Here is a 22,016-nt window from a genome sequence, read left to right as displayed (position 1 = left end):
TGTGTGAAGGCGGGCTGTGTGAAGGCGGGCTGTGTGAAGGCAGAGTGTGTGAAGGCGGGGTGTGTGAAGGCAGAGTGTGTGAAGGCGGGGTGTGTGAAGGCGGGCTGTGTGAAGGCAGAGTGTGTGAAGGCAGAGTGTGTGAAGGTGGGCTGCGTGAAGGCAAGGTGGATGGGCAGGACTGACCCTGCCTTACACCTACCCAGGCAGAAGAGGAGCGCGAGGACATGGAGAGGGTGAAGCTGGACAACAGGAGAATCCTCTTCAACCTCCTGCCTGCCCATGTCGCCCAGCACTTCCTCATGTCCAACCCCCGGAACATGGTGAGCACCCAGCCCACGCTGCCTGACTGCCACTAGCCGAGCACTGCGATGGCTGCTCCCAGTCCCTCATCAGGCTGACCTGTCCTTTGCCCTTCTAGGACCTCTACTACCAGTCCTACTCTCAGGTGGGTGTCATGTTCGCCTCCATCCCCAACTTCAACGACTTCTACATCGAGCTGGACGGCAACAACATGGGGGTGGAGTGCCTGCGGCTGCTCAACGAGATCATCGCCGACTTCGACAAGGTGAGGCCTGCGCTTCGCTGCCCTGGCCCTGTCTAGCCTACTGTGCACCCTGTTTTTAGGGTGACAAGGGTGTCCTTTCATCTGATTAAATCCTGCCTGTCAAAAAATATGTCACGTACTACTAGGAAGTAAAGGTATTCTGTCTCCTTTGGGATCCATATCTTCTGTGACAGTGAAAAGGGGATCTTGACCCCAGGATAGGGGACCAGGGCCATGGGCAGGGCTGGGCACCTGTCCCCTGCCTTGTAAACATCGGGGCTCAGACGTCTACAGGGGTGAGGGCTGAATGCATCCTCTGCGATGGGTGGGCAGCACGAGGCCCCAGGCCCTTCCACATCTAGCTGGTGCTGCACCAGCCCCACCAGCACCGGGCACTGGGACCTTATTGTCCCACTGACTGTGAGCTCAGCTGTGGGGAGCAGGGCCATGTCCTGTGCTGTCCCTCCTTACTTCTTCTTTCCAGCATAGTCCCAGAAACTTGTCTGGTCCCCAATGGAAAAAAGATGTTTTGCTTTCCAGAATGTGTTTGTTTGCTATGCTTCCAACTGTGGTAACTTTCCCAAATGTTATGTAATGTTTAACAGTTTTGTGTTTTAAACAAAGCTCATGGACAAAGACTTTTACAAGGACCTAGAGAAGATTAAAACCATTGGGAGCACCTACATGGCCGCGGTGGGGCTGGCGCCCACCTCGGGGACCAAGGTGGGTATCACCCAGGACCAGCTGCCTGCTCAGGATGGGGCCCCAGACCTGCCCAGACTCTCTGAGACTGAGGGCAGGTTCCTGCTCTGGGTCTGGTTCCCTGAGTTGGATTAGGGGGCTGGCTCAGGCTGCTGTGTCATTGGCTGGCTTTCCCCAGACACCAGCTACTAGGGAAAGTCAATGCAGAAGGCTAGTCAGGGCTTCCTCCAGCCCCAGCCCTCCCCAGCAGTGCCCTTCCCCCACAGTCTTTCCCACAGTGCTCTCCCCTGCTCCTGCTCCTGCCCCTGCTCCCTTCTCCTCTCCACCAGACAGCCGAACCTCACCACCCTCTCCACCCCACCCTCTTTCTCCTGCCATAAGTCATGAATCCTTCCCCTCTGGCCTCCTCACTTCCCCTCCTTCCAGCCCTGCACTCTCCTTTCCCAAAGCTGAACTGCGAATAAATAAAATAAACATTCTGAGTAGACCTATATCTATTAAAGACAGTGAATCAATAACTAATAACCTTCCAAAACAGAAAGCATAGGCCCATATACATTCACTGATGTATTCTCCCAAATATGTAAGGGGTAAATTTTACCAGTTCTCTACAATCTCTTCCAGAAGATAGAAGTAGAGGCCAGCATTCCACAGAGAAACAGAATAAGAAGATATTGTAAGGAAAGAAAATTACAAACTAGTATTTCTCATGAATATAGATGCATAAATCCTCAACAAATATTAGCATATTGAATTCAATAATGAATAAAAAATATATACATGAATATCAGAGTGGAATTATTCCAGATATGCCAGGTTGGTTTAATAATCTCAAATGAATTCTTGAAATTCAACATATTAACAGGATAAAGAAGAAAAATTATTTGATCGTATCAATTGATGCAGAAAAATCATTTAACTAAATCTAATACCTATTCCCAGTAAAAACTCTCAGTAAACCAGGAATGGAAGGAAACTCATCTGATAAATAACATCTACAGAAAACCTATAGTTTAACTTTATACCTTATGGCGAGAAGCTAATGCTTTCTCCATACGATCAGAAGCATACCAAGAATATCTTCTGTTTCCACTTCTATTCAACATCATACTAGAATTCCTAGCTAAGGGAATAAGACAAGAAAAGGCATATAGGTTTAGAAGGAATCTGTTTTTGCAGATGGCATAACTAATATGTAGAAAATCTGAAACACTAAGCAGCAGCAACAACAACACAATAAAAAACAACTCTTTGCACTAAGATTACGAGACACAAATTTAATATATAAAAGTTAATCACTTCCCAGCAATGAGCAATTAGAATTTGAAATTAGAAACACAATATACCATTTACGTTAGACTTCAAAAATGAAATACCAGATATCAATTTAATAAAACACATAGGAGATTGAGGAAAACTACATGAAAGAAAATAAAGGTCTGAAACAGGGGATTTTGAGTTCCTTCACTGGAGGAATCAAGGCTTTTGAGGAGTCAATATTGTTGAGGTATCAGTTGTTCCTGAACATGATGGTAGATTTAATACAAGTCACGTCAAAACCCCACCAGGATAGTTTGTGATTTTGAGAAACTAACTAATCCTTAGTTTAGATGGAAAGAAAAAAGACCCAGAATTGCCTACACAATATTGAAGAGGAAGAACAAAATTAGAGGACTGATATCATCCAACACCCAGGGTTACTGTGAAGCTACAATAATCAAGGCAGTGTGACATTATCCAGAGAACAGAGAAATAGGTCAATGGAGCAGAATACAGAACCCAGAAACGCACTCACACAACTGTAGTTAACTGATCCCTGACATAGGTGCAAACACAATACAGCTGAGAAGGGGAAGTCTCTTCAAAAAATAGTGCTGGGACAACGGGACAGCCACACTCAGGAAAACGAATACAGATGCAGCCTGCACACCCCTCCCAAAAACTTGCTCAGAGTAGATAAGAATCCTAAATGTGTAAGGCAAAATGGTTAAAACTTTTAGAAGATAACCAAGAGAAAAATCTACATGACCTTGATTTTGGCAATGATTTTTTTTTTAATGTAACACCTAGAACATGATCTATAAAAAGTGATAAGTAAGTTGGGCTCAATTGCAATTAAAAGTGCCTACTCTGTGAGAAAATACTGGGTTTTTTTTTTTTGGTTTTTTTGCAGTTTCTGGCCAGGGCTGGGTTTGAACCCACCACCTCCGGCACATGAGGCTGGCGCCCTACCCTTTTGAGAGAAAAAATTGTTAAAGGAATGAAAAGCCAGGCCCTGGTCTAGGAGCCAATCTTTTTACAAACCACTCATCTGATGAAGGACTTTCATCTAAATTATACAAAAAGAGCTTATAATCCATTAGTAAGAAAAAAAAAGTTAAAAAGTGGGAAAACCATCTCAACAAGCAGCTCACCAATAAGACATACAGATGAGAAATAAGCACAGGAAGGGTTGTTCAGAGTCGTATGTCCTTAGGGAGATGCAAATTAAAACAGCAAGAGGCCATCAGATCATAGGGAGAATGGCTCAAGTCCAAACACTGTCAAGATTAATGCTGGGTTTGAGGATGTAGAGTAACCAACTCTCATTCACTGCTGGTGGGAAAGCAAAATGATATAGTCCCAGGGGAAGATCATCTAACTTTGTTACAAAGCCAAATATAAACATAGTGTGGCTGGATGATCCAGGGGATGTGCTCCTTGCAATGGGGTGAAAACTTATGTCTCAGAAAATGCTTTCAGATGAATATTAGTAGCAGCTTTATTCCTATTCACCAACCCTTTTATAGGTAAATGGAAAAACAAATTCTGGTATATCCCTGAAATGGAGTGTTATTAAGTGATAAAAGGAAATGAGCTGTCAAGTTGTGAGAAGACGTGAGGTCCCTAAACACACATTGCTATATAAAAGAAGCCAGTCTGAAAAGGCCGCACACTGTGTGATTCCAGTGGCATGAAATGCTTTAAATGGCAAGACTCCAGAGGCAGTAAAAACACCACTGGTTGCTGGGAATTAGGGGAAAGGAAGGATGATCGGGCAGAGCACAGATTTTTAGGGCCCTGAAACTTCAGTGTAGCACTGTCATAGTGTATACGTGTTATATACTTGTCAAAACCTAAAGCATCTACAGTGCCAAGAATGGATCCTAATGTGAACTATGGACTTCCTTTAATAATGTATCAATATTGGTTCTTCAGTTGTAACAAACGTCTCACCAGTGTAAGGGAAGTACAATAAGGAAACTCCATGTCGGGGGTGAAAGGGGCACATGGGAACTCTCTGTACTATCTGCTCAGCTGACCTGTAAACCTAAAATTGTCTCCAAAATTTAATCCATTAATTTAAAAAAGCATTAGTTCCCTGGCTGAAGACTGATAAAATTTCCTTAAAAAATAAAAATTAGAAAGCTCACACTGCCACTGTTTCATAAAATGATCTTGCCACCCGCACACAGAAAGATACAGTCTCAGTCTCAAGGAAGGAAGTGTTCCCTGACACTGCACCCTGACATGGGTCTCTGTCCTTGCTTTGCTCATTTGCAATGGGCATTGACATCATCCAAGCAGGAGTTTGGACAACCGGTCTCCTGCCTGTGGGTCTCCACTCGCCCCGCTCCCCACTCCCTGCAGACAGCCTCAAGTGAGTTCTGTCTCTGCCACCCAGGAGCCAGGGTTTTGGGCAGCACCTCAGTCTCCTCCCTGTAGAATGGGGTGATAAATGTGGCCCAGCCAGGCACGAAGAGACCACAGTCCTCAGGGCTGCTGTACTGTGATGTGGGAATCAAACCCCTAAGCCCACAACTGCTGCAGGGGTCCCTCCTCCTACTAGTCACCCTGAATGTAATGATCCCTGTCTGTCCGCGCCTAGGCTAAGAAGTCCATCTCTGCCCACCTGAGCACGCTGGCAGACTTTGCCATTGAGATGTTTGACGTCCTGGATGAAATCAACTACCAGTCTTACAACGACTTCGTCCTCCGAGTTGGTACATGGCTTTAAACCTATCCCATCAATCAATGTAGAAGGCCCTTTCTACACATTCCCAGGGGCAGGATCAGCTGGCCAGGTGCCCTGGTCATGCAGGAAGGAAGGTTGTGCCAACCAGTGGAATGTGGGGACGTATGAGCAAAGTACCCCCCTGAAAGCTGCTTGTGGAAGTGGGATGCTTCCGAGAGTGACTTAGGACTTTGAAGATTCATTGCCCATGAAACCCGTTAGATATCCCGAGTGTCCCAGAGACTTTCAGATGCACCTCCGAGTCCACACTCAGCTGTAAGAAAATGTTCATTTCCCCTCAGCCAGACCTTACAACACGGAGCTGAGGACGTGTGAGCTGCCCCATAGGGCCTTGGCAATGGGAGCCCAGCTGTGCAGGCTCAGGCAGACCTTTGTTCCCCTCTGGGCTCCTTCACTCGCCTGTGGAGGGAAATCCATTTGGTGTCCAAGTTCCTTTCTAGCTTTTACAAAACTATGTTTGTTGGGGTTTTTGAATCTTAAATTCACTTTTATGTGAGATGTAAACAGTTTATCAGAAAAATTCCCTCCGGTCTAGGATACAGTAAAAATAGAGGTTTAGGGTTGTTTTAGAATTCTAGTGGACATAAGCCAAAACTTGGAGCCAATTTGAGTGTGAAGGGTAGTGGAAGGTGACAGATCCACTTGAGAACAGGCAGGGCTCTGCTATCCTGAAACACAAGCTGTTTCAGGCATGATGTCCAGCAGGCGGCGGGTCCCTGCTCTGCCTGGAAGCTGGTCAGGGAAACCCCGTTCCCTCCCTGCCACGTTGGAGCCTGCTGCAGTGGCTCAGTAGCTGGTCACGGCAGTGACCCTTCCACCCAGCAGGCTGCTGCTGACCCCATTTCCTGCTTGCAGGTGTGGGTATATGGCATTGGGGAGGGGCTCCCCAACTCCTAATAGCCATCCAGAAAGTGGCCCTTTGGGGTTCCTCTTTGGGTTTCCCAAGCCCACCTGCCCCAGCTCACACTGCTGTACCCCTGCCTCCACACTTCTCCCATGCTACATCCAGGAACTGAGGAGAATTTACTAGGATAAGTTCAGAAAATTTATCCAAAGCATATAAAGGGGAGGTAAGATGTGGCCTTAGCCTGGGCCAAAAAGCTTCAATTGCTGGAAGTGGCCACAGCGGGCTGTAGTAGCAGAGCTGATGGCATGCTGGACCCCTAAATGTCCTGCGAGGGACAGGCCAGGGCATCAGAGCTTGCTATGTGCCCTGTTTACAGGAAAGGAAGCCCAGGCCCAGCATGGATGAGCACATTGCTGAAGGTCACACAGAGGTGATTTAAAGTCTGGAGTCCCTGGGGGTCATTATGACACCGTCCAGCTGGTCTGCTGCTGCCCAGAGGCCAGCTGGACTCTGAGCTACAAAAAGAGAAGTGGTCCTGCATCTTTCCTCTGATCATCCTAAACCCAGGGGTCCCTGCTGAGTTCTGGGACTCACACCCTGAAATAGCCACAGAGTTGCAGGTGAGAACAGGTCAGGATCCACCTTTTTTTCTGGAAAAAAGAACACACTTGCAGACACACACTGTGATTATAGTTATCAAAAGTCAGATTTCTTAGTGTCTCCTATGACAGGACTTAGTTCAGGGGCTGATGATCCAGAAAATGGGACTTTTTCTCAGGATAAGGAGTCATTATCAACTACCAGTGCTGCCTCCTGGGACAGCAGCCAGTGTCATGGGTGCCACCCTTCAGGGGAGCCCTGTGCCGATGAGGCTCTCAGCCCCTCTGTGCAGCTGGATGGGAGGCTTTAGGAAGGAGCCTGGTGCAAGGTATCTTCAGAAAACAAGACCCTGGGAAGAGCATCAAGCCCACAGGTGGCCCTGCCAAGGGGAGTTTCACTTTCCAGCTAACAACAGGCCACACTCTGGTATTTTCTAGGCATCAACGTCGGCCCTGTGGTGGCCGGAGTGATTGGGGCCCGCAGGCCCCAGTACGACATCTGGGGAAACACAGTCAACGTGGCAAGTCGAATGGACAGCACTGGAGTCCAGGGCAGAATCCAGGTCAGTTCACCCCAAACCCCCTGATACAGGTGCCCATTCTGCAGGTGAGGAAACTAAGCCACAAGAGGCCACGGGTTGAACCCTGGGTCTGCAGCCAGCAGGGCAAGACTAGCTGCATACGTCAGTCCATCTTCTCAGAAGGCGTTTCCTGGGCCTGGCAGTTTGATTTTGCTCTCTGATTTGCTATGTGGCCTTGGGGGCCAGACCCTGGGTGACCAAGTGCAGACTCCAGAGCACCATGAGCTACAGATCAAGCAGCTGATCCCCACGGCCTGGCTGCTCCCATGCCTTCCCCAGGACTCCAAATTGCTTCCACAGAAGGGAAGAGCTTTCTCCTGTGTTGGAAGAGAGGATGCTGTGGGTCATCTCAGGAACTTCTGGAAAGTTCAGGTGGGATGAGCACCTTCCAGGAGCCATGGAAAGGTGTGGAAGGCAGAGCCTGTGCTCTTCCTCGGTGTGGAGGACAGCATTCTAGCTCTCAGGATTTCCCTAACAACAAACTCGAAACTTGACCCAGTCCTGATAACCACCGGCATGGAGTCCCATGGATCACATAGGGCCTGTGAGGGGGTCGCTCAGCCCTGCAGCTGCCCTCTGGGAGTTGCAGGCCTCAGGAGGCCACAGAGAAAAGGCATCCCCTGCCATGTGACAGTGGCTAGTGTGGGTGAACAGCCTTCATAAGTTTATAAAGCTCTTTTCTCGTGCTTAGAGCACAGTCAGGGGCTTCCATGAAACATCTCTGCACCTCTGTGTTCTTTACAAAAAAAAGAAACTGTGTCATTGTAGTGAAATACACAAAGTAATTCAGCATCTTCACTGTTTGTAGTGCACCTGCACAGAGGTGTGCGGCCGCCACCAGTACCTTAAGCACCTGCACAGAGGTGTGCAGCCGCCACCAGTACCTTAAGCACCTGCACAGAGGTGTGCGGCCGCCACCAGTACCTTAAGCCCCTGCACAGAGGTGTGCGGCCGCCACCGCAGCCCAGCTGCACGCAGACTTGGCACTGCAGTCCCTTGGCAGGACCATACGCCCACACTCTTCTGCAGGCTCCCCCAGAGCTTGCTCCTCTCCAGGGGAGACCTTTGTGGGACCGTCCTATCTGCAGCCTGGCTGCTGCCCCGCGCTATATTGCATTTTTATGCTTCTAATAGATCTAAGCCTGACCCTGGCCTGTCCTGCCTCTGCCCCCACACATGGCCTCCCCCTACCTGCCAGGTGTCCCCTACTGCTCAGGGTGTTACCCTGTCACCAGAAGGGCCTCTGTCTTCCCTTCCCTGTTCGATTTCTGGCAGCCCTTCCCAGTGCCTGCCAAAGGCCACCCTCCACAGTGCTGCTGGGCTGGACCATGAGAAGGGGGGCTTGGGATGGAGCTAGATGTTTCAACTAAAGGTGACAGGATTTGGGACCACATGTGGGAGAAGTGAGCAGCCAAATAGATGGGGGGGGGGAGCGCTTCCCAGATGGCTCCTCCAGTATAAAGCTCAGATACCAAACGTGTGCCTTCTGTTTGTGGGACTGACTGTGTCTAGCAGAAGGTCTTTTCTTATCCTTTCCCTTTTTTTCTAACTTTGTGAAGTAGGAATTCTTTGAGCTAAAATACTGTCTGGGAACCTGAGAGACAGAGCAGTTGAGTCCTGCTTCTCTTGTCCCCAGCACCCAAGCTGCCTCTCATGCAGTCTCTGGCGTGGAGTGCACCACAGGCACACACCTGGGTCCTGTAGCTGGTTCCTCGCCCCACCTGCCCATGCACCCCATCCGGGTGCTTCCTGGGCCTTCCTTCCCAGCCCAAGTGTGCTGCTCAGAGAATGTTACCTCTGCCTGTGGTCCCAGAAAACAGGCAGCCGGACGCTCTGGGTGTGGCACCTCAGGCCTCTCTCCGTCCCCTGGATTTTCTTTGCAGGGTTGTGTCCTTAGGGAGTGACTCGAGTGATTGCAGCTGGAGTGCGGGCCCCAGGCTGAGCTGGGGAAGCCATGTATACACACCGCCAAGGTTGGGCAGTCAGGGAGACAGTGGCAGATGCAGAATGAAATGTTCTGGTTTTTTCCCCACACACGGTTGGGCTCCCGTACCCAGAGGCGTCCCTTGTTGTGATGCTGGCTTCTTTGTGCTAACAGGTGACTGAAGAAGTGCACCGACTACTGAGAAGGTGTTCCTACCACTTCGTGTGCCGAGGCAAAGTCAGTGTCAAGGGCAAGGGTGAGATGTTGACATACTTTTTGGAAGGCAGGACTGATGGAAATGGTGCCCAGACTAGGCCCCTAGGCTTGGAGCGGAAAATGTGTCCTTATGGGAGAGCCAGCCTTCAGGCCAGACACCCCACTGTGTGCCCCAGTGGGCTCCCTGTCAGGGCTGGGCTCCCCCCACACCCCCCTAGCCAGTGTGTGCCCTCCACGGCATCTGGGAGGGAGGCTTAATGAGGCCCACGCTCACTGCCGGACGTGCACACAGGGTGAGAGTGCTCTGGGGCAACATAGGCCACTGTGGCTCCAGCCAGGACGAGCCAGAGCTGCAGAGCAGGCAGTCAGCAGCCAGGCTGGAGAAGGAGCATTGTCCAGGCATGGCCTGTGGCCAAAGGCCAACGACCTGGCAGAATCAGCACTGCAGTGACTTGGTGAAGGGAGGAGCACGCCTGACTGCACTCACACCCAGGCCTCACAAGAGACGTGACCTGTCTTGACTGTACTCACACCCAGGCCTCACTGGAGACGTGTCCAGTCCATCCTCCCCTTCCCTGGCCAAGGGAGTGCTGTCTGTTTCCAGCAGGCCTTTGCAGTTTGGCCAGGTTGGTGTCAATGACAGGAACTTCAGAGCATCTGCCGAGGGAGGTCTGGTTGGCAGAGCAGCTGAGACAGCTCTGTGCCTCCCCAGCCAAGGCACATCCCAGCGTGCAGGCAGGTCCAGCCTTGGGCAGCAGCTTCAGGAGCCAGAGAGGGAAGCCAGGCTTCACTAGGAGGATCATGAGGGCTGGGGTTGTCCATAGCACGGAACTGTTTGCTCTCGGACTGGATGATTTGGAGAGAACTGAGAAGCTACCTCTCGCTGCATGGAGGGTGGTGGCGCCGGCTTTTCTCAAGAGTGTATTTTTGCTGAGAGCCAGAGTAGGTCTGCTGGAATTGTCAGGGGCCTGCAGCCCCATCTCCACAGACATGGCCGGCATTGGATTCTTGCTCTGCCTGTGTGTTCGCCACTTGTCCCATCTGCTGGATCCGGCTCCTATGAAACCTGGACATTCCCTGCCCTGCACTTGTTCAGAGAAGAGGGTTGGGTGTTATTTCCTCCCCATCCCTGTGGTGTCATGGTCCTGTTCATTTAGCAACCGTGCAAGGCTGCATTTATGTTGGAAATGAGCGAGTTTCCTTGATGGACAATGTAGATTCCCCAGCAGAACCAGGCCTCCTAGATAGGCCGTTTCAGAGTCACTTCACAGTTGGCTTATGGTCATGAGTCCAGATGTCCCTGCTCCAGTTTGCAGGGAAAGCAACTGCAGGTGAATGTGTCGCTATCTGGGAACCTCCTACCTGCACATCTGGTTGATCACAGTGAAGATGAAGACGAGGATGGGGGTGAGTGGGCTGGGGTCCCGTGATAGGACTGACCAGAAATAGCCAGGCAAGTCCTGGCACGTGGAGACCCTGGATCTCCGTCACAGGGAGGAAGGCAGCTTGAAATGGGAGAAAGGTTCTAGAGACTCACTGCTTGGAAATGTGCTCAGAGAAGTTTCTGTGGACTGCAGATCAGACCTGAGCCCACCTCTGTTCAAAGCCAGCTGGTTTGGGTTTTTTTCAGTTCCCCAAGGGCTCTTCTACCTTTCTGGAGTCCTGACTTTTCAGAGTAGGAGCAGAGAAAAAGCCCCAGACTTCCTTCCCTGGAGAGGAGACCTGTGTGGGGGCCTGCTCTGACTGGTCCCCGTCAGGGAGCACACGTGATGTTCTCTGGCTGCTCCCATCATGGTGCGTTAGATGTGGCCTCCTGCATGGGGAGGGCTCCACCCTGGTTTAGCCAAATGGCCGAGGGGGAACAGCTAAGGCCTCAGCCGTAGCTGGGGGAGGCCAGGGCTGGGAGGGTTTCAGGGCAACCAGGTTGGGGCTGGCCAAGTGCCTGTTTCCAAGGGATTTTGGGTTAGTGGTAGCAGCTCTAGCTGAGGCAGGACTGAGGACAGAGGTCCAGGATGGACAGCTTCTGAAAGGGCAGGTGAAAGAGGCAGGGTTGCCTGTCTACCTGTCTCGAGGCTGTGGACCATAGGTAGCCAGGTGAGGCTGGGGGAGGGGGTGTATGCCACCTGACTGCTCTTTTTTCTCTCCCTGGGCTGGGCTGTGGCTTCTGTGATGTGCAAGGGGGCTGGATGTCTGCTGGTACCTTCCTGCAGAGTGATTTTGACCTAGGAAGGCTACCCTGTGGCTCCCCTGGAGAGTTTAGGGTGGAGAGTGGGCACCTTTCTTCTTCCTTGTGTGGTGCTCACGTCACCATCTGCTCATGCGCCCTGGAGTTCTGGCATCACTGGTGTGGGCTGGGCTCTCAAGAAGCTCTAGAGAAGGAGATGCTCAAGGCGGCTTCCAGCCACTGTTGGGATATCCATAGGAGGCTGTGTTTGTGCAGAACCTCCAGGGTGCTGGTGAGGACACCTAAAAATAGGCACGTTCACCTCGAGGACCCAGGCCCACTTCAGGGCTCCTTGAGCTGAGAATCTGGCTGGGGCCCAGCTGCCAGCCCCTCTCTGCAGGGGATTCAGGAGGGCAGAGAGCCAGTGCTGCCCACACTGGGCTGTCCAGGTGGGGGTGTAGACAGAGGAGTGGCCCCCAAAGGTGTCCATGCTCGAGACCCAGGCCCTGTGGCTATGCTCTGTCATTTGGCAAAGAGGACTTTGCAGACAGAATTAAGATCAGGGATCTTAGGATGGGAGATAAGCCTGGGCCACATGGCCCTTTGAAGTGGATGGACAGATCTGAGGCATGATACAGATGGCACCATTGTTGCTGGTTTGAAGATGAGGGCCACAGCTAATGCTCAAGGCCTCTTGACAGCCCCAGCCCTAGCCAGCAAGGAAGTGGGGACATCACTCCTACAATTACAGGGACCCTAATTCGTGACAACTTATGTGAGCCCAAAGCAGATTGGCCCCAGAGCCTCCAGGCAGGAGCAGAGCCCAGCCTGGTGACACTTGGGTCTGGCCTGTGAGACTGGGCAGAGAGCCACCTGCCACATGGTGTCCAGCCTGGGGTCCACAGAGCTGAGGGATCACACGTGTGCATCTGTGACACTACTCAAGGCAGGTCAGCCATGCAGCAGTGAGAGGAAGCCGTCTTGGGGACCACAGTTCCTCCTCTGGCACGCGACTGTTCTGCGGTGGACCCCATGGCAGCCTTGGCGAGGTCTCCGCGTCAGGGGGCAACCATCTCCATCATCAGCAACTCCAAACCCCACCTGCTTCCTGGGAGTTCAGGAACTGTGTTTAGCCATAATGTTTCCTGGGGTTTGGTGAAAAACAACTTCCTTTTTATTTGTGATAAAACTGTATTATATTGCCTTATTTATTTTTAATTGTGTACAATATTCATGTACAAATGTTAGAGCCATTCGGGTAGGATTCCCTCTAAGTTATTTCCAAGGCTCTGTAAATAATGCACCAGTGACGGTGCTGCCTGTTTACTCGTACCAAAAACAAAGACAAGCCCACACCCGCTCCAGCCCTGCTTGGCGAAGCTGTGCCCTTTAGGAATGACCCCGTGTGCCCCCTTCCCGCCCGTCGCATGCCTCCCCGCCTGACACCGTAGAGTAGAGCACAGCCCCACAATGCTTCCAGAGGTCCCCCTGGACCCTGCCCACCCTGGGCCAGGCCACCTCTGTGGGTGTTCTGTATCCTACAAGACACCCCCCACAGACCCAAAAACCCAAGTTTCCAGCCCGTGTTTCTCAGACTCTAAAGCCACTGGGGCTTCTGGAACACCTTTCGTAGAAGCAATAACTCTAACTGTATGCTGTGGAGATGAGTCTGGTCCAAAGCAGATTGGTAATTCAGAGACAACCCCTGCAGATGAGGTGGGCAATTCCCTGGCTCTGTGGAGGGCTACCAATCCCAAAGCCCCTGCCCCCTCCTGAAGACCTAGTTCTGGTCTCTGGGTTGTCAGGGCTGAGCAGAGCTCAGCACTCCAGGCCTGGTGAGCAGACAGAGCTGCACCAGACTCTCCTCAGATCATTGTCACCTCACCCCTGTCTCAGGAAAGGGAGGAAGGAGGCAAATGACATCCACCCCACCCAAGATGTTTTTAGATAGACAAATCTCAGTGCCAGCCTCACACCGTCTGACGTGGGGAGCCGCAGTTTGTGGCGGCAATGTTAAAGTCTAACACTGCAAGGCTTACCCAGGGTGCGCCACTTCAAGGAAACGGTGGCATGGTGATGGCGGTCCCCGTTCACTCTCCACAGTGCTGGTGCTGTGTTGATGAAGAAGAGCTCTCTAGACATGTGTCCAGGATTGGAGACCCCGGCCAGGCTGACTGGGATGTGGGAGCTTGCTCCTTCATATTGAGCCTGGGGGATGATAGACAGAAAAGTCTTCCTTAAGGAACTCAGAAACCCAAAAATAACCATCGGCATGGGAATCATTCCATTCTCTTAGCACTATAGTGGAGATGCCTGAAGCAGGTGTCCACAGTGGGCAGAGTTGAAGGTGTGGGGAATCAGGTCGCTTCAGCCTCCTGCACCCCGGCCCTCACTGTGCCAGGTGGGGGTCAGGGCAAGGCCAAGATGGGGTCCGCAGCCAGAGTAGACATTCTGGAAAACTTAGTTTGGTTTAGCGGATGGAAGGCTCTTCTAGTTGTGATTTCCCACAGATGGATTTGGGTGCACTAGGGTGGTCAGGACTTGCGGTTGGGGGCAAATGTGGCACAGGGGGGCTCTCTCTGGAAGCTGAAGGTGTGTGTGATTCTGGGTGAACCAACAGCCAATAGCTGAAGGCCTCACACTGGAGAGAGCACAGGCAGAGTGGCTGGGAAGGCCGAGGGCCCCTGAGTGGACTGGTGGGGCTGGGGTGCCTGCAGCATGGGGCAGGGCCCCTGCCACGGCACCTGCTCCCTCAGTGTGGACATTCCTCCCTTGCAGGGTCGGGGGCTCCATGAGCATGACCCCAAACAGACGTAGACAGGGGATGTTCAGAGGCCCCGGCTTCCCCCTCACCTTGGGGGAACAGATGAGGACACTTGGGAAAGTATTCCAGGGATTTCCCATGCTCTTCTGTCTGTTCACATCCTTACCAGAGGCAGATTCTGTAATAGGATGTGAAGAAATGTGTCACTTGTATGGTCCATTACACCACAGATTCAATTCCCGGTGCCACATTTTGGGGCTAGACTTCCTTAAATGACATGTAAACATATAATGACTCATACATTTGTATTTTTAAATTTCCCTGAAAATTTAATGCATTCTATTCCATATCAAATCCGTTCCCCATCTTAAAAATGTTTCTCCACTAAGGCCATGTTTAATTCTGATCAGTGTGTGTGCTATGCTGCGTGTATGCACACGTGTGCCTGTCTTTCTTGTGTGTTGTGCATGTGGCTAGGTGTTGCTTAGCATAAGCCAAATAAAAATTAAGCATTTGTTCCTGGAATTAAGATGGATTCATATAAGGAACAAAATTAAATTTGAATACAGCCAGATGATCTCCTATGTAGGGTATCTGGGGAAACTGTCTCTGAGAGCCCTGACTTGATTTTTCTTAGAAAATCCTCATGATCAGAGGAAGAAGTCTGGGCAGGAGGGGGAAGAGTTATGAGCAGGGGGGCATGTAGCATCCAGGACACCAAGGCAGCCTGTGACTCCCTTGATTCGGGGGCCTCCATCTGTAATCCACTGCTAACTCTTGCTTTTTTAAATAATCAACAATTTTAATTATCCACAATATCAGCACTAATGTCCAGGGATATTAAGGCACTAACAGGTCTCATTTCCTTTGTTTGGTGGTTTACTTTTGAGGTTGCTGGCTGCAGGAATTTGGAAGCAGGAGCTGGAAGGGAGTGCAAGCAAAACTCAGGGCCACCAGCCCCTCCGTCTGCCCTCCCGGACACTGGGAGCTGGTCTGGAGGCCGAGCCTTCTCACCTGAGTAACTGTCAGCTTCAGTCTCTCTCCCTGTGCACTGGGAGGAGCTGCAGGGAACAGGTGCCCTTCTTGGGTGGTACTTCATAATTGGCTGGAAAAAAAACATGTTGATTAGGAAACTGAGCAAAGGGGCAGCCATCTGGCCCAATGCTGTGTCCTCTACATCTGGCAGGCCCAGTTATTTCAAGGACCATTCGTTCAAACTTCGTGAAATTAGTGAGTTTCCTTCTACATGTCACCAGATTCAACATATTTTGCACTAATAACCACAGAGGAAGTGCGATTATAGCTCTCCTCATATAGTCCTCCGTGGACCTTTGGGTGGGTGTGAGCACGTATCAGGGTACCTAAATCTGCTTCACAGTAACTGGGCACCTCGGTGTGTGCCAGTCTAAACAGTCCACAGAGGTGAGACTATAACCTCAAGTTTTCCGTGAAGAATCTGAAGCTGAGAGAGGTTGGGGACTTGAGTATCAAGTCACACAGCTCTGAGACACAGGATCAGGATTCAACCACTGCTCTGTCCTGTCCTAAACCCTTGTGTTTCCCATCACCCTTAGTCCCTCTTTGCTAACAGTAAAGTCTGTAAAAACTGTATCAGTTTTGTTGGAGAATGCTAGCCTGTCCGCACACAGGGCCCACTGTGGTGGAGGGGACACTTGAGCAGGTGGGCTCTGAGCACAGTGTACTCTGGTCCCCTGAGGGAAGGCGTGCTCCACTCCCGTCCTTGGAGCCTGTGTTGAGTCCTCACTAGTGCCCCCAGCCCTTGGCCTCACATTCCTCATCAGAGCAACGCAATTTTTCTTGGCTAAGTCATATTCTTCCTTCTCTAACAACTGATCCTGAACAAGGAACTAAAATGTTAAGGTTATAAAGTTCCTCCTTTGTCATATCAGATTTTATGTTGTAAAACTACATTGGAGCACAACCTATCACTGTGTCTAAGAAGATCCAGGATTCCCTAAACAAGAACAGTAGTTGTCCTTTTCTGTAAGGCTTCACTAATATCAAATAGAGAGAAACTGTGGCACTCCCAGGAGCCCCCAAACTGCACATCATTTCTGTACTTAGGCTGATCCCATCCAGGCTCCCAGTCCTGGTCAGGAGCCCCCCAAGCTGAGGGAAGGCCATCGGTTGTTTGCTGTTTCTGCTCTCGTCTTTCTCCTCTGTAAAGCCATCCGCTGTTGGCACGTATTGTTGGGGTAGGCAGCTCAGGGTGCCTTCCAGGGAATATTCAGACGGCAAGAAAGGGATTATAACAATCAATAATCATGATAGTGAGAAATCTGGCAGCCGCCAGAGCACATGAACCCCGTTCCCTGGGCCCTGGGTTCTTGATGATGCCAGGCAGCTCAGACTTTCGGAGAGCTTGGTTTCCAAACGCTTTCAGCCACTTACTGAGAATTAATGTTTATGCTGAGGTGACACCCTAGACTAAGTCCCAAGAGATCTATCAAGTGTCGTGGGCTTTAGAAACTTGTGGGGGCAGTGCAAGAACAGGTGAGCAAAGCGTCTGCCTGTGGGCACCTGCTCCCCACCGCCTGTCAGGGAAGGTGGCCCAACAGCACCCAGAACTTGTTTCTCACCTTCCACCAGCAACTCCCACCCCGCTCCGGGCCCCAGCACATGAAGCACAAGTCTCAGGGGACCATTCCCACGTTGTGGGAATCCTGAAGAAGCCCATAGCCGCCTCTTGCACCCATGGGGAGTGTGGACACAGCTGACCACCAGGAGCACACACACCCAGTGTAGAGAGGCCTATGGTTTTGCCTTCATTCCTGCCAAAACCGCACATATGCAAACCATTTGCAGTCCGGAATTACATGCCGTGAAATTCCTAATTGTGTGGAACTTAGTCTGAATTGGAGGTCACGCAGCAGACACAGGGCCAGGCCTAGGCCTGCCCTTGGGTCATTCCCCATGTGGAGCGTCCCTGTAAGCCACAGCGAGTCTCATGGAGCCTGAGCTTTGTGCACGTATTATGCACCGTCTGCCCCCAAATGTCTCCTACTTGACCATCCTCATTTACACTGATACCACATCCCTGCACCGATGAGAATGATGTAATTATTAGGACCATCTCCTAGCAGTAGATTCCATTCTGATTTAAGGTAAGCCTAAAGCCCACTCTCAGACCTTCTTGACTCACTGAGAAAACTAATTTAAGCTCCTACGTCCTTCGGGTTTGGCTAGACAGGGCTATGTCCCTGATGGGAAGGGAGAGTGATGTGGGCAAGGTGTCTTTTTCTCACACAATAAAACCCACCCAGGATGCTTCTGTCGAAGTGAGAAACACGGTGACTATATTTGGAATTACAATAACTCGCTCTCACTGGGTAACTTCTCATGATAGATTTGTATGATCAATACGGGTCTCTTTTTATGTGAACTGAACACTGTAGAGTACCTTCCAGTCTTTTTCAAGATTGTTAAATTGAGACAAGTAATTGAATAATTTGTCCTATTTTTATTTAAAAACAAAGTGAATGGACTGACATGTTAAATGTGAATGTACATTTCTTAATTGCAACTTTTCTACTGAGTGTTTGCACTATACTTTCTGGAATCTTATTTAACAAAAATAAAGGAAAAAAATTGCTTGACTAAATCCCGTGGCCATTTCAGTTGAAAAATAAATGGTTATGTGATGTTTTAAAGACATTCCTAACTATTTCACATAGCTTCAGACAGGATTTATTATTCAAAGTATTAAATACTATGTGATCCTCTACTTAGAATAAACTACACCTGAACTATCACCCCTCATTCTTTTCTAGTATTTTAATCCTGTAGTCTTTTGAATCTCACAGTTTACTTATTCAGATGTTTAAAATTTAATGTTGACTGAGTGCAATGGCTCATGCCTATAATTCTAGCACTCTGGGAGGCAAAAATGGGAAGAGCCCTTGACTTCAGGAGTTTGAGACAAGCCTAAGCAAGAGTTAGATCCTGTCTCTACTAAAAATAGAAAAAATTTAACCTGGTGTTATTATGGCTACTCTGAAGGCTGAGGCAGGAGGATCACTTGAGCCCAGGAGTTTGAGGTTGCTGTGAGCTAGGCTGCTACCATGGCACTCTAGTCTGGGCAACAGAGCGAGACTCTTGTCTCAAAACATAAATTTAATGTAGACTCTCCATTTCATTAACTTTTCTTGGGTTTTAGAATATCCTACCAGGATAATACAGCTTCATCTGTCTCTTAGAAGTTTCTTTAGCTGTGGACTCAGTGATAAATTTATTTCATGTTCATCTGTAAATTATTTCCTATCTTAAAACTATCTGAGTACACAATTACAAGTTGACAAATTTTCTTTCAAAAGTTAAAAATGACCCATTCAAATTTAGTTGCATGGTGAAGGATGGCTTCTATTCTGCTGTTGAGAAATATTTGTCAGATGTTCCTGAGTTGTTTTAGGGTTCTCTATAGAAACAGCCGGTCAACCAATAGGATGTGTGTGTGTGTGTGTGTGTGTGTATGCAGGGAGGGAGACAGAGGAGAGGGGAGAGAGAATTGTCTCATGTAATCATGAATCTGGCACGTTTCATACTCTGAAGAGCTGAGCGGCAGGCTGGAGACCCAGGGGAGAGCAGATCCTGCAGTGTGAGTCAGAAGGTCCTCGGGGAACCACAGTCTTTTTCTGAAGGCCTTCAACCAACTGGATAAAGCCCACCCACATGATGGAGGGAAATCTGCTTTAGTCAGTCTACTGGTGACAAATGTCAGTCACTTCTAAAAACGGCCTTCACACTACATCTACACCAGTGTCTGATCAACAGCTTGGAACTGCGGCCTAACCAAGCACACTCAAAATTAACTAGCCTATATGTGTTGCAAAGTTTTTCTCTTATTGCCTCTTTAATTTCAAATAAAATCAATTCCTAGTAAAGACAAGTTAAAAATCATTATGAAAAGAATAATATCCTAATAAAAAATCAAAAAGCATATATAGAATTATCAAAGAAGTGCAACCCGAAAACATATGGACATAAATACATTCAACAGAATTATTAATGAAAAAAGTATGAATTAAAAGCAATGATTCACCACAGTTACCTTTCAAACTTGTCAAATGTTTTTAAAAGATCATGTTATAATACTAGAAAAACCACAGTGAGATCGTACTTGTTTGTACCCTGCTCACGGGAATTCATATCTCACTTGGTAAGAAAACAGCGTGATGTGTTAACATCTTTTAACACAGCAAATCCTCTAGGATTCTAACAAAATTGGTAGACATGGGCGCAGAGATTTCATATGAGGGTATCACTGTGTTATTTATAATTATGAAAAATTGGGAACAAACTGTGGTTGACAGAAATCTAAAGATGGTTCTCCAAGATTCCATGCTCCCCACCCCAGAACTGTGGATAGGATGAGACCCTGCTCTGGTAGTGTCATTGGTGATGTGACCGAGCACACCAAAGCTCACATGTACCCTTAAAGCAGAGAATTTTGCTGGCTAGACACAAAAGAAGTCAGTCGGTGGGATTCAAAGCCTGAAAAGCCCAGCCATTGGAAGTGTGAAGATCGAGGCCACATGACAAAGGAAGGCCTCTGCATTTTGGCCTTTGGATACATGAACAAAGCATCCCCCCAGCTGACAGCTGGCAAGGGACCAGAGCCTCAGCCCCGTGACCACAGGAGCTGTGTTGAGCCAGCCTGAAGGTCAATTTCTACCCAGATCCTCAGGTAAGAAGTCATCTTCTCACCTTGAGAGATTCCAGGCAGAGACCCAGCTGAGGTAATAAATGGATATTATCGTGAGTGCTGGGTTTGTGGTCATTTGTTCAGTAGCCATAGAAAATTCAAATGCAACAGAAACCAACACACCAACTAGATGTCCCTGAATGAGGAAACTTAAGCACATAACATGGCCACATCCTACGATGGCTTGTCAACAGTGTCCGCAAATCAGGTCTCTGAACCACACATGGTGACAAGGAGCAGAGGTATTGTGTGTGAAGATGATACTTATTTTAGGAAAAAAAGGTATGATTTCGATAAAGATTAGAGAAACTAATGTCTCAGGGTTCATAGGTGAGGAAGGGGCTTCAAGGGAGAGGAGAGGAAAGCCCGGCCTGCAGAACAAGGAAGTCTGGAGAACCCAGAGGAATGCAGGTATGAGATAACCTAGGTAACCAAAGACCAGTAGAAAAGGGCAGTAATGCCGGGAGGTGCAGAGAGGCCCATGAAAGAGTTGCAGCCAATTTCTTTTTGTTGTTGTTGTTGGGGGATCATTGAGGGTACCTGAGCCAGGTTACCCTGCTTGTGTTTGCTGGGTGAAGTCCCTCTATTAATAGTGTTCCACCCCCAAGAGGGGTGTCACACACATTGGCTCCACACTGCCTTCCCTCCTTCCCCTCCCCCCACCACGTACTAGCATCAGTTGTCCTCATATCAGAATTGAGTATGTTGGATTCTTCTTCTTTCTTGTGATACTTTACTAAGAACGTATTTCAACTCCATCCAAATTAATACAAGAGATGTATAGTCACCATCCTTTTTAGTGGCTGTATAGTATTCCACGGTATACATATACCACACAACCAATCTCTAATGGAGAGAAAGAGGTATTTATACCCCCGCAGGCCTTGCATCTGCCTCTCTCACCTCTCCTCCATCGTGAGAGGAACCCATTTTCAACTGTTGGAAGTACTCTAAACTTCCCCTTTGTTCTTAAAATTTCTCCATTACACTGAGCCTTGTGCAGGCTACTTTTGCTGTCTATTCAGCTGCCTGTGCTGCTCCAGTTTTATTTTCTGTTTCTGTTCATTTTTGCTTTCAATTACTGCCATGCCTCAGGTGATCCTTCTAGTTCAGCTGAGTAATCAAAACAGGTCAACTGGGCTCAGGGAACCCGGATCCCTGAACTCCAACAACAGACATTTTTAGTTGAATAGAAACTGTCAGGAAAAAGAATGCACTTACTTTCCTCCGGTGTGAAGCTGCATTTTCTGCAAAAATATACAGGTTTGCATACCCAGCAGGGATTAAGGAAATCCTTTCATCCCAGGAATGGAGGAGTTACACCAGCTTATCTCTAAGAGAGCACCTTTGGTGTCATTCCCCGTGGCTATTGCTTATCAGTTTGTCATTTACTCAAGTCCATTTAGAAATTTGTCCTTTGTCTGACCTAAGCTGGCAGGCACCCATTGTCCCTCTCCTGCTGAGGAGTTAAAGGCCACATTGGTCCTCCCCTTCACAGCATGTCTGGGTGGCAGAACTTGATCCTCTTCCTGTGCATGCAATGTGCTCATGATCTGTGCTGTGTTATTTGTAAAAACATTCAAGAGTATTGCCTTTTAAACACTTTTGACTAGAGAGCTATGGATAATTGCACATACTCCAATTGTGTAAAAACATAATTGAGTTTTGAGGGCGGTGCCTGTGGAGGCAGGTGGTGGGTTCAAACCCAGCCCCGGCCAATAAATAAATAAATAAATAAATAAACATAATCGAATTTTGTTACTGCATAGAAAAGAAGATGCAGCAAATACCTAGAAATCATCTTATGTAGAGGATGCCAAGAGCCAGATGTCCACTGAGCAAGATGATTTACAGCTGGGGAGTGGACCCTCAGGCCATTCATCAGCAGGTGTTCCTTGTGGGAGAAGAGCCCGAGCCTTCAGCGCATAGTCATTGTTA

At 49.0% G+C, this 22,016-nt stretch overlaps 1 protein-coding gene across 1 annotated transcript in view; it reads left to right on the top strand.

Annotated features, from left to right (window-relative positions):
• Positions 1-17,978, top strand: part of ADCY1 (adenylate cyclase 1) — a 156,298-nt gene extending 138,320 nt beyond the window's left edge. Inside the window, exons 15-20 of the mRNA XM_012810057.2 lie at positions 204-320; positions 419-565; positions 1,169-1,267; positions 5,115-5,229; positions 7,146-7,270; positions 9,387-17,978. Coding sequence (XP_012665511.1) covers positions 204-320; positions 419-565; positions 1,169-1,267; positions 5,115-5,229; positions 7,146-7,270; positions 9,387-9,686 — 903 coding nt within the window. The 3' untranslated portion in view covers positions 9,687-17,978. The remainder of the gene's footprint in view (positions 1-203; positions 321-418; positions 566-1,168; positions 1,268-5,114; positions 5,230-7,145; positions 7,271-9,386) is intronic.
• Positions 17,979-22,016: the final 4,038 nt, after the last annotated feature.

The sequence above is a fragment of the Otolemur garnettii genome, unplaced genomic scaffold (assembly GCF_000181295.1).
Source record: "Otolemur garnettii isolate 467f Iridium unplaced genomic scaffold, OtoGar3 scaffold00123, whole genome shotgun sequence".
Lineage (NCBI taxonomy): Eukaryota > Metazoa > Chordata > Mammalia > Primates > Galagidae > Otolemur > Otolemur garnettii.
Note: the sequence above shows the minus strand (reverse complement) of the source record. Positions and strands in the feature narration are given on the sequence as shown.